Genomic DNA, 12,928 nt, shown 5'->3' on the forward strand with positions numbered 1-12,928 from the left:
GTGCTCTTTGCAGCATAATTACTGGGATGACTCAAATCCTTTTCCAGACCTGGCCAGAGACGGAGGGGGATATGGGCAAACTAATATAAAAACCAGTTATGGGGGAGGGGGGGTGGCGGCTTCTACCACTTGTCATTAGATGGTAAGGCAGCTTTAAGGCATCCTGAAAAGTGTTTTTAATGCTCATTAATTTTTTTAGTGGGAGATATACAGACTGCATTTAAACCATATGTATGTAATAAAAATTGGGCTTTAATGCGACTTTTATGGGTTATTTTAATTTGAATATTTAATATTATTTGTGCATTTGCAGGAAGAGAATGACATGGCAGATAGACACAAATTAGGTTTCGGAATGTGAGACTTGGAGGCATGATTTGGATATGTTAGGGTTGACTTGGAAATGTGAGGTTAGAACATTGTCAAATTTTTTTTATCAATAAATTACTTTGTACTGTATCAATATAGTTCATTTTGTTTAGACTCCACCTGGAGTATTAGCGCTACTAAGCAATCAGAGCTGCCTTTTAACACTGTAAACGCTCAGGCTGAGGCCGTTTAGGACTTGAGAAGTCTTCTGGCACGTCAGTTGGGATGACACTCAACAAGGAGCAGTATGCATTGCCCCACTGTTTTTGTTTTTTACATATTTCTTTTAATGTCTTAATTGTAATCATCTAGACAAAAAAGATTGCTATGGATATAGCTAATTAATATATTGGTAAATGAGTGCCTACATTCTCTGCCAGCCATGGGCTTGCAGGTGTTTGTAGTTCTGCAAGCACCAGCATACCCAGTCCATTTATGGCTTGTTGGAACTACTGTAGTAGTGCCACACACAAATCTGGTTATTTCTACCATATAACTGCCCCTTACCCCAACACCTACAGAGGGGCCCGGTTGTTGGTAAGTGCCCTACTGCCTTCTGCAAAGTGATGTTTATATTTTCCGAGGGAAGAGGGGGCGTTTTTTTTTGTTGTTGCTATTTTTAACAAGCTGGTGATGTATCAGATTATGACAGGAGATATTATGCAATCGGTTTCTTTGTTACAGTATAGTGTGTCCACCACAGGCTTTATCTGTTTGACAGGACCATGAGTGTTGGTTCTTAGGGCCTGATTCACTACGGAACACACCTGCGAATGCAATAGTGATTACCCACGCAGTTCAACTGCGATAGTATGCTAACTGCTGCTGCACTTACACAGGGACGCCCACTTTACCTTACACACATACGTAATGTTTAGCAAGACTGCAAAACCATCTGTACAATAGAGAACCATCGCAGCCTCACGCACACTTGCACAAGCTCTGACCGTACTCAGAAATTGCTAACTTCCACGCACGCCATCAGGCCTCAGGCTGCGTAAGGCATCGCAGTGGATAAATTTATGCACGCCACTGCAACAGCGTTCAAATACACTGGCACGCCTGCGTTCAGCTGACCACCCCCAGTCACCACCCACAAACAGTACTTCCCGTCATCACTCTGCGATGGGTGTGTGTAGTCACTGCGATCGCGGTCCCGACCACAGTGACTAGTTTGCACACTGCGATGCATGCGCAGTACGCAACATTCGGCCGATTGCTTGTGTATTAGCAAATGCGTTCCTTGCCGAATCAGGCCCTTATATAATTTTTTTAAGTATGTATTTATGTTTAAAGACGGCCAAGGTCCGTACTGAAGATCATTGGCACCAATCTTGCGCCAGTGATCCTTGCACCTGCAACACACATGCCTCCTGACAGGCGTATCTGCAGTGACTTCCCCTCTGAATGTGCCAGAATTAAGTGAACAGACCATTACTGTACTTGCCCTATGCTGAAATCCATGGCTCTTCTCGCCCCTATTGTGTCTCTCCACTAGTAAGTGTAAGTTGTGTTCGAGTATCATATGGTACAGAAATATGTATATTATGCATGATAAATAAAAACAGCTCTACAGTGTGACACAGTTTAAAGGCGATTTCCACCTCCACTGAGCACCTTGGTGGTGCCTCCTGGCACAGTTTGGCTAACACTATAGGAGGCGAGATCCAAAACATCAGTTCTAATTGAAAGCCATTTAGCATTAAACCCATGGGAGGCACTGCCACCTAAGTACTATTATTGAAAAGTGAGGTGGGTTTGTCATTTGTTTGGTGAAGGTGGAAAGCCCCTTTAAGTTCAGTATAAGTAATGGGATCTTTTACAGACACATTTGTGATGGTTACACAATGTTTTTTTCATAATGAATCAACTTTGCGGTCTCTTAAATGAACTCATCCTCTTTGGAATGTTAAAGTAAATGGATATGTGAATTTCCTCCATCTGTAGAAAATACATACTTAATTCAATTGGAACATGATACTACTTAAACTACATTAAAGTGCATAATTGCAGTTTATGTTGAAGTGTTTCCCTTCATTACCTCGATGTAATTCTTAAATAATCATTTCAACAAGATTTCACATAGAGTTTTTGTTAGTGTTTTTATATAATCTATTTTTTATCGTGAAGGCTATTTTATTTTTTTATATTTTTTTTTATACAGGGCTTTTGGATGAGCCCTTGTATATTGTGTCTATTTAAAGAAGAGTTTGGCAAGATGTGTGATTATACATGTTCTTCTAATTTTAAATATAGAATTTCCTTAACCTCACAAGATTCAGGAAAGTTGGTAAACCACTACTCTATCTCTGCCAGTGCCCAGGACTAGTATTACCCTGCAGCATTTAACAGCTACACAACTTAACACTATATAATTTTTTTTTACAAATAAATAAATCATGGTATCAAATGAGTTCATATTTGCATTGTAATGGTCTCTACACAGTACACGATATCTTTAACGATTTTGCCGATTCCGACACATCGGAATGACAGATTCTTATAAATACGTAGTGTGCATGTACCACATCATGTAGTGGCCGCTCCCGTGGTGTCATCAGCCTCATCATCTGTTCTAATGTGCAGCATGTAAGATCAGGCCATGAGGCTGATGATCCCATGCAGCGCTATGCAGGGGGGAAGGGGGGGCATGTCGGGCACCAGAATGCCCTGTATGTACGGACCGCCAGATATGTCAGCCCGTCGGTGCTGGGATTGTCAGCAACATCGCTGGGTACACACTTCGTTTAGTGTGTACCCAGCTTTACATGTGCTCAATTTGCAATTGACTGCAGTGCCTTCATTGGTACACTTTCTAAACCAATCCAATGCTCCCTCTAAATATTAGCTTCATGGGCTTGTCAATAAGACGCTAATGTATAAGATACCCCCCTCCCAAGGTTACTCTTACTGAGCACAACCTTGATGCCGTCTTAGGACTGTGCAAACACAGACAAAGCGGTTATATAACAGTCTTTCCCAACAGCTGTACGTATGTTAAACTGTGAAAATGTCCTGATTTAAGTTTCTGGGAGAAGGTATATTGCTTGTTTTACTGTGGTGGTAGTTTGTTTGATATTTCATTGGCAATTCATTGTTGTTTTGTTAATGACAATGACAATGAAGGTGTCTTGTAGTGTATTATTGTAAAATAATGTATTGACATATTCACACTGGACTGGCTCCTTTCCCCACTCTCTCCTGCTATGATCAATCTTTCTTACTCTACAGCGCTGCCCTTGACTCTGCTGCCTGGCTGTCACTTTTATGCCCTGCCAGTCTCCTCCTCAACCCTGGCATTCTAAGCTCACAGTGCAAACATACTGGTGGGCATTGCACAAAGGGTGTGTGTGTGTAATGCCCTCTACTGTAGTATGTTTGTACTGTGAGCTTAGAATTCTATTTTAAATTCTTACTCTTCTCCTACAACTCTTCCCTAAAGCATGCTAACCAGTCTTACTTGAAGTCTCTCATCTCCTCCCATGCCTCCATTCCTTGCCACATCTTTGCCACCTTCAATGCTCTCCTTTAGTTTCCCAATCCTCCCTAACCCTCCTCCCTTTCTGCCCTTGAGTATGTCATGGGTTCCTAATTAATTCCTCATAATGCCTCAAAGAGAAGAAAATCCACATGTGTATATGGTCAAAGCATCAACCAAATAATTACCTTAACTGATTTATTGTTACATAACGTGTCATGAACCGTAATACTGTATATATCCTTCACTAGTTTCTAATTCCACTTCCCGATGATAAATCCAATGAACCTCAATGCAAAATTAAAATGATTCTTATAGTTTATTAATTCATAAAACGTAAAATCCACCAAAAGTAAAAGTAACTATGAACCAGACAATAGGGTATTTAAAGATTTTATGCAACGTAAAGCAGCACCGATTAAAGTTCCAGGATACAGGGGATCTCTTTGTCCAACAGTCTCAATGAATCGTCCCACTTTTGAAACTTTACAGTACCTTCCGCTCCACCAATGCGTTTCGACAGTCTTTTTCAAGGTGTTAACTGGTGTTTTTTTTTAAAATTATATTTATACCCCCTCTGACCTGTCACATATTACTTCCCGGGGGGAGGAGCAGCATTCACCCCTACAAAGTGTCTTCCTTATAGCTTAATTGCTCCTGTGTGACAAGGCGGCAGTTTTCCCAATTTCATTCCGGTGTTTCAGTGTGGATGGATTTGAGCACTTTAAAAAAAATTGCTTTACCCTACCCTGCTTCTTATCCTTATCGCTTATTATTAAATTTCGGGTTGCAAACGATTTGCCAAGCCAGATGTGTCTTAATTGTACAAGATCCAGTTGTTTCAAAATTGGTTCACTCCCTGCGTGATTACCATTACAGTACAGTAAACTAATAATTTAAATTTTGTTTTGGTTTTTGACATTTTTGGTTTTTATTTTTTTTTTTAATTCTCAGTCATTTCTGACTATACAAGCACATGTTAAGTGTTACTGCTTTTAATTATAATATGCAATTTTATGTCCTTGTGTTTCCGTGTAACAACACAGCGGTTTTACTAATGCAGGCTGCAGGCCTAATCTCCTTACTTCCTTTCACTTGTCATGTCTGACCAGGTTAAACCAGTGCAAACCTACAGTAATTCCAACCTCTGCATAACGTCAGATACATATATATATATATATATATATATATATATATATTTTTTTTTTTTTTTATTTGATCATTGTAATTTGAGTCAAACTGCTGGAGGTTGGAATAGAAAACAAGTAGCAAATATCAAACATCTCTCCCATTGGGCACCAGACATGTTATTTATTTCTTATTTACTGGTATATATATATATATATATATATATATATCTATATAGGTATATATATTTAGGTGTATATATATATTTATATAGCGCACACATATTACGCAGTACTTTACATTTTCAGATGTTCAAGTTGTACAAGAGAAATCCATACAAAGGTTCTGCCATATTTCATTATCTAGGTCACTTTAGCCTATTGTATGTACTGTATGTTTTATCACTGATGTTGTTTTTACAGTCCTTTATACCGGAATATGCACTTTTATAATTCTGTATAACGTACTAATAAAATGTCCCACATACTAAATGGTGTTCTTCTGCCAAGGAGAGTGGGGTAGTGTTTAAGTTGGTTTTAGGCATGCTAGCGCCTCATCGCTTGTTTTTAATGACAAGGATGTGATTTCATTAGGAAATGATGATTGCATGGTTAGGTCATTTGGCTTTTTTTTTTTTCTTGCTGTGTGAAAGAAGCTCACAGGCTGCTCTTTATAAACAAGGAAAGGATTTGGGCCTAGTACATTTACGGCATTCTTCAATGGGAGCAGTTTTTCCAGCTACCTTCAACCATCAGCTACAGGTGGCAGTTCCCTCATCAAAGGATGTATTTTGATGAGAGGGAAGTTTGCAGGATCTGGGGATTGAAACATGTTCTCACAGCAGAGGCATTTTTCTCATGGTATTTTTTCCTTTCTGCTTCATTTAGGTTTTTCACATGCTCCAGTCCTTGTTTGAGGCGAAACACACAGCTAATTCAGAGCGACTTCAGCAGGAGATGCGTGACATCACCGACAGCTTGAAAGCCAAACTGTGGCTGGCCAAGAGGTGTGTTGAGTGAAAAGTTATAGAAAGTCTCTGAGCGAATAACGTTGTTTTTTTTTGTCATTTTTGAAATAAGGCTCCTAAGCTTGTTGTCGTACTTAGCTGAGCATATGTAATTGTGAAAAAAAAAATCTAAAATAATTAATAATTATTACTAATATTGTTTACTTATGCTAATATTTGAAAAGATTGTAAACATATCTTGTCATTATTACATATATGTTTTCTATAAATTAATGATACGAACTTTGGTTTTAAAATAAAAGTTTCTGGGGAAAAAGAAAATTAAACCCATTTGTTATTTAAAAGAAAAAAAAATTACTTTATCCAAAAATCTGAATGGATCTCTATAAGGTTCTTTAATAGAGAAGTGCTAGATATGTATTCATAGGCAGCTGGCCAACTGTACTCTTTCTGATCCCTGGGGCCCCTCTCATTACTGCGCAGTGTAACAGCATTTGACCTAAATAGATAGCATTTATTCAGCACTATTGAGGAGGACTGGACAGATTGAGCCCTCCTGCCCTGTCCTATGAAGCTCAGTAATGTTCCAGGCTGTAGATAACGGGCAGAACCCCTTTTCTGGATTTTGCTGGGCAAGTCAGAAGAGGTTGTCCAAAGTTGTTCAGCCTCTTCCATGTCTGCCATGCCCTTTGTAGTGTTCCCTTGTACGTCCTGGTGCATTATACTTGTGCAGAGAACCTACAATTATTTCAAATTATTATTAAGAACAAAGCTCTACAGTCATAGATTTCTCCTGTATTATTGGCTTTGTGTGAGGTCCCTTTTTGACTCAACAGGGCAAACGTTACTGTAGATCTGTGTAGACAAGCCCTAAGCAATAGTTTGTCCTTCAGGTTTACCTTCTATACACATCTAGGTCAGAAAGGAAAAATAATATGTTCTGTGTGCTTAATGTACACACTGTGGTTAGTGAGATTTCCTGGTATCTGTATATGAGATAGCAGCTCGAGCCTCTGCTGGTACTGATACAATGGAGCATGTTTTTCAAGACCTTGCAGGCTAAGCTTAGAGTCAGAAATATGTCATGTCCCAGGCAACGGAATAGGTCTTGTTTCTTATTGTATTGCTTGGCACGGTGAACTATTGTTGTTGGACCACCCTTATGGTGTTTTAACTGTCCAAAGTTTTTATAAGATACAGGCTCCTCTCCCATCCCCTTTTCTAGCCTTTTCACACATAATTACAAATAAACATAAACATGAGTGACTTTTTCTCAGTGCTAGTTGTATCATTTATTCCACCAATATCTACTGAACTATAGAGTAGTGTGTGTAGAATGACTGAGTGCTCCATACACTTGTTTACACAGTAAGATGGTAGAAAATATTTCTTCTATGAGGTCCATCTCTATATACATGTCTGAATTCAAGTGGTAGGAATATGCACCAATGCTTCCCATTCATTATTGAGTAAAAATGTGTCCTCATACCCTATTGCTGCAGTTGCGCCAAATAGCTCTTCTCGCCGTGCCGGCAGCCGTTGACTGTGCTCTGCGCGTGTCTTGCGTCCCAAAGATGCATCTTCTTCGCAATCGGTTGCAATAAACCACTTCATGAGACTACACTGATAAATTTGATATGTGACACTTGTATACCTGTGTGCGACTGAATCTGTATACATAGTGCCACAATGCAGCAGCTTTTGCTTCAAGTTTCATTGTGCTTCAGATGCAGACTCAGATGCACACAGATATACAAATGTCACATATCAAATGAATCAGTGCAGTGTCGTGAAGCGGTTTGTTGCATTCGATTGCTACTAAGATGCATTCTTAGGCAAAAAATATGCTCGGTGCAAGACGAGTTGCACGGGACCTGGCGGCTCACTCGCGATACTGCTACTTGCGTGCACTGTGTAGAATGGATGCTGGTGCTTGCAGACTGAAATGCAGGAACACAATTAGAAACAGGAACACACCAGGGAATAGCGACCGGGAGCCATTAGCACGTTACAGGAGCGACGTTGTTCTGGCAACGGTCTGCTTATCGGAACAGCCTTAAATAGAGCGCCCTATGCCCTGATAGGTCCCTTGGCTCAGCTGATCTTAGAGCGACATCTGGTGATCAGTTAGCTGATAGGAAACAAGATAGTGGCACCCATGCACCACCGATGTGAGAGAATCACCCAGCTGATGTTAGATATTGCCTCAGGGATGTCTTTGGCAGTCCGCAGGAGCCTCCAGGAAACGACAGCGATGTGTCAGGTAATGAAGCGTGAAAGACCGAGGCGAGACAGAGATTTATATCCATCCATTATCTGTCATCTTAAACAGTTATTTACTTGGCACTTTATTCAGCACCGTCCGCCCAGATGAAGGTGAATGCCGTAGTCTCAGATAACATACAAATTCTCAATAGTTCTTGTCAGGGTTGTCCCCTCTCACCATTTTGTGCTATGCATGGAAGCTTTAGTGAGGGCTGTTCGGTTTAAGGTGAATATTTCTGGTGTGACCTTAGGTTCCACAGATTACCATTTGGGACTATTTGTGGGAGACTTGTTGGCTATTGTCACCAACCCAATAATTATTGGAGAGCAGTGCACTCCTGTGCTGTCTCCTTTCACCCTACAGTGACTCCAACTGGGCACCTTTACCAGGATTGCCGCCGGTACACTAGTTTCGCATGCGTGACCCCGTATTATTAATGTGTTGAGTGTGGAAGTGCTGCCATAGAGGTGAGACTATATAAATGTACACTGTACCACCATCTACACCGCTAATCTCAACACCGCTGTATTTCTCCTACACTGCGGTGTATTTACCTAATAAACTTGCAAGCCTGGTTAAGGATCACTGTGTGGCCTAAACCCCATTTCACAATTCCGCTGGTGTCTATTAAACCTCCTAGGTGATATACCAAGAAGACCTATCAACAATAATGACATTGCCATGCTTAGTGTCTGAATTCAGCAGGTTTGGACACCTTTCCAAATTCAGATAAATTATGCAAAAAGTGGCAAAGGTCATGGGATTAATGCCTAGTCTCATGTAGGACCCCTTTAGCCCGGTGAAGTGCAGCAACTCGACGAGGCATTGATTCCACAAGTGGACAGAAGACCTCTGGAGAGATGTTGACCCATGCCATCTAGATTGCTTCCCACAGCTCCATGATATTTGTAGTTGCAGGATTTTGGGTTCAAATGGACATCTCCACCATGTCCCATATATGTCAGGTGAACTTGGTGGCCACACCATTCACCGGAGCTTTCCAGAATGCTCCTCGAACCAATTCTGGACAGCTTGGGACCAATGACACAGTGCATTATCCTGCTAGAATATTCCATTGTTATAGGGATACATGAAGTCCATGAAGGACTGCAAATGGTCATCAAGCAATGCAACCTAGTAGTTACTGGTCAATGATGTGTTCGTACTGACCCAACCCATGCCACGTGAACACACCCCAAGCCATTATGGAACCACCTCCACCTCCGGCTTGCATGGTGTCTTGTTGACAAATGGGGTCCATAGCTTCATAGGGTCTGCACCACACCCGAATCCTACCATCAGCCCGAAATCACTGCAACCGTGACTCATTATACCACGCCACATGTTGCCAGTCCTCCAGGGTCTAATTGGCAACATCACAAGCCAAAGTGAGGCCCTGTGTCCAGTGTTGTAGTGTTAATAGGGGCACTCTGGTGGGTCTTCTGCTCCCATATCCCATGAAAGCTTAAGAATGCTGCACTGACCTACTGGATATTTGTCTGGTAACATCCTGCATTGAATGTGGATGTGATTTAAGACAGTGTCACTTGGCCAGACACTGCTGATCACATTCATTAAGCACTCTTGAACGGCCTCTGCGCTGTCCACGGTGGGTGGTAATGCCTTCCATAAGGTATTCCTGGTACACATGTGACACCATAGATTGTGGAATGTTGTATGTCTGCAAAATGTCGTAAATGGAATGTTCCATTCGTCTGGCACCAACTATCATGCCCCATTTGAACTCTAATAATTTACACTGCCTTGCCATGAGCAGCCTGGCGGTGTTCAAACTGACTCACCAGATGTCAGATTACAACTGATGCAGGTCTGGGCATTTCCTTTACATACTGCTATCAAATGACTTTTGGCACTTCAGTGTAAACGAGTATATTCCTTTGCGCTTTACAATTCTGAATACAACTGTAATAAAACCGTAAAAAAACAAGACTGGGTAATAACAGACAAAGGGGTAAGAAAGCCCTTCTCACAAGCAAGCAATCTATAGAAATCTATAGCTTTAAATTAGGGATGTGCAGGCTCGGTTCTACTCGGTTCCGTTCGGTTCTTTTTACCGAATCTTATTGGCTATCCAAAACTCGTGACAGCTGAAACCCAATAAGATCCGGTAAAAAGAACCGAACGGAACCGAGTAGAACCGAGCCTGCACATCCCTACTTTAAATATATCCAAAACCATGGTCATGGTAGGCACCTTGAAACATTCTGTTTCCTTTACGTGACATCTCTCACATTCTAAATATCTGGGGGTTATGTTGTCGAACACTACTGATTAGCTATTCTCCCTGCCATTCTTGATGAAGATCCACAGGGAGCTGGAGGTTTGGTTCTCTCAAAAAAAAAAATCTTGGCTGGGTAAGAACATTATTGAGAGAAATATCTTTCCATGGTTTTCTGGCACCGTGCTGTCCATCATTCCATGTGGGGAGCGAGACAACCTAGGTATAAACATACCGTGTTATTTTGACCCAAACACCAAGGTGTTAAACAACTCCCAATTATGTTTACCTTTCACCAGGCAGTTGCTTATATTATTATTATTATCATTTATTTATATGGCACCAAAAGTGTTCCTCAGCGCCTTACAAAGTACATAAACAAATAGATTAAGATTACAGTGATTTACAGTACAGTACAGTACAGTATAATACAATACAGGACATGGATAATATACATTGCTACTTTGGCGACCATAACACCCAGATAAGCAACAATGCAAAGCAACCAAGTGTTAGGTGCCCTAGTAGAGAGTAATACTGCCCATCCACTAGACGATTAAGTTGAGCAATTGAACGATAACGATCGTTGAAACGTTTGCAAATCATTTGCAAAAATGTCTAAAACGACCAGCGATGCGCGTGCCCGCTGGTCGTTTAGACATCTATCATCTTTCCAACATGCTGGTCAACCTGACGATAACGTCAGGTTCAGCATGTTGCCATATGATTGATGAGCCTGCACTGAACGACTGTTCGTTCAGTGTAGGCTTATCACAGACATAGAAACGACTGCACGTTTACAATGTCGTAATCGTGCTGTCGTTTCCATGGTCTGCTAGTGGATGGGCACTTTAAGAAGTAGATGAAAGTAGAGTAAGGAGAAGCACAAGAGGGTAGAGGGCCCTGCTCATAAGAGCTTATATTCTAAAGGGGAGGGACAGACCAACAGGTGTGACACAGATGGGGCAGGCAGGGAGGAAGGAGTATGTATTATAGTACATATAGATTGATTGGACAAGGGTAGGAGAGTGAAAATTAAGAATCTGTCCTTCCTTTTAACATTTAACATTCCTTCCCTTGTGACAAAATATTTCAAATGTCACTTATCCTACCATAGGTTCCACACAAGATATATGGAGAAGACTTTGGGCCTGTTTCAGCATGGATCGCTATTCTGCTTATACGCATGCAACTGCGTTGCTAATATCAGCGGTGCTATTTAAATGTTTGCATTCGCATTGCGGATGCAGCCTGACATAAGGACGCCCACTTCCCCTTACTCACATCCGTACATTTGCCCAACATAGCGAAACAATCTGTAACATCCGGACCCAGGTGCAGAGTTAAGGAAGCCCAGACCTTCCTCAGGAATTGCTAACTTCTGCGCACACTATGAGTACTCTGGAGGCGTCTGGTAGCACAATGGATAACTTATGCACACACATGCAGCGGCGTTGAAACGCACAGGCATGCCTGTGTTCGCACGCCCACCCCCCTCCCGTCACCACCCACAAACGGCACTTCCTGTCAATCACTCTATTGTTCGTCTGCGTAGCCTCTGCAAACGCAGTTCTGACCGCAGCGCCTGGCTCACGCGCACTGTGATGCATACGTATGTGCAGTGCGAATTAATCGACCGATTGTGTGCACATACGCAACTGCGTTCCTTGCTGAATCAGGCCCTTAGTCTTAAGGAGGCTGCCTCTAATATCTTCTCTTTACTTCTTCCCTTCCTCCACAATCCTCTGTTCCAACCTGGCACTACACAAGGGGACTTCCATTCCAGGTCTTCTGTGAGAAACGGGGAACCAAAATATCTAGTTACGGCTCTGCATAAATATAAAGCCTGGTTGTCCCCTCTCTGCTGCAGATGTAATAAGTTTAATAGTTTTGCCAAGAAAATAGTGGGACCTTCCGTACCAACGGGGATTGGGTTTTAGTTCCTCTCCTACTCTAATATCCCTGAGTCCTCATCCAAAAAATTACTGTATCTGCTTAAGGTGGCGAGAGTGGTTCTTCCTGTTCAGTATCATTCCCACCTCCCCCCATCTATTAGTAAATGGTGCCAGAGGTTGGATTTCTACATGTCTGTGGATAACATGCTACTCACATCTATGGACAAACACGCGGACTTCATATCTATCTGATTCAGCTGGCTGGCCTATGATTTTCTTCTCATTCCGTTATTTCGATTTGGTTTATTTCATGACTGCATTCTGTGCCTTCGGATTAATAGAGCATGTCAAGGGCTCAGCCACCCTATGCTTTCAATCTGCTCCTTGCCCTCGTTGACTGACAAATGTGCATGATATTTTGTTAGCTCCTCTTGCCCCTCAATTTTATCCTTTATTTTTTTTCTCCTTTCTCATTTTCTCTTTCCTCTTCTACCTCACTTATTAGATTTCTTTATCTTTTATTTTTTTAATTAGTAACGAGACTGCAGCCATATTGAAAGTTCCCATTTCTTCGTAGTCTGCCTTT

The 12,928-nt window shown here is 41.5% G+C and overlaps 1 protein-coding gene across 1 annotated transcript in view; it reads left to right on the top strand.

The window, feature by feature from the left end:
* THADA (THADA armadillo repeat containing) overlaps positions 1 to 12,928 on the top strand; it is a 732,316-nt gene that overhangs the window by 536,185 nt on the left and 183,203 nt on the right. Inside the window, 1 exon segment of the mRNA XM_088477279.1 lies at positions 5,863 to 5,981. Within this exon segment, the coding sequence (XP_088333405.1) occupies positions 5,863 to 5,981 (119 nt within the window).

Source organism: Taudactylus pleione, unplaced genomic scaffold (genome assembly GCF_031769625.1).
Source record: "Taudactylus pleione unplaced genomic scaffold, aTauple2 ptg000201l, whole genome shotgun sequence".
In the NCBI taxonomy this organism is placed as follows: domain Eukaryota; kingdom Metazoa; phylum Chordata; class Amphibia; order Anura; family Myobatrachidae; genus Taudactylus; species Taudactylus pleione.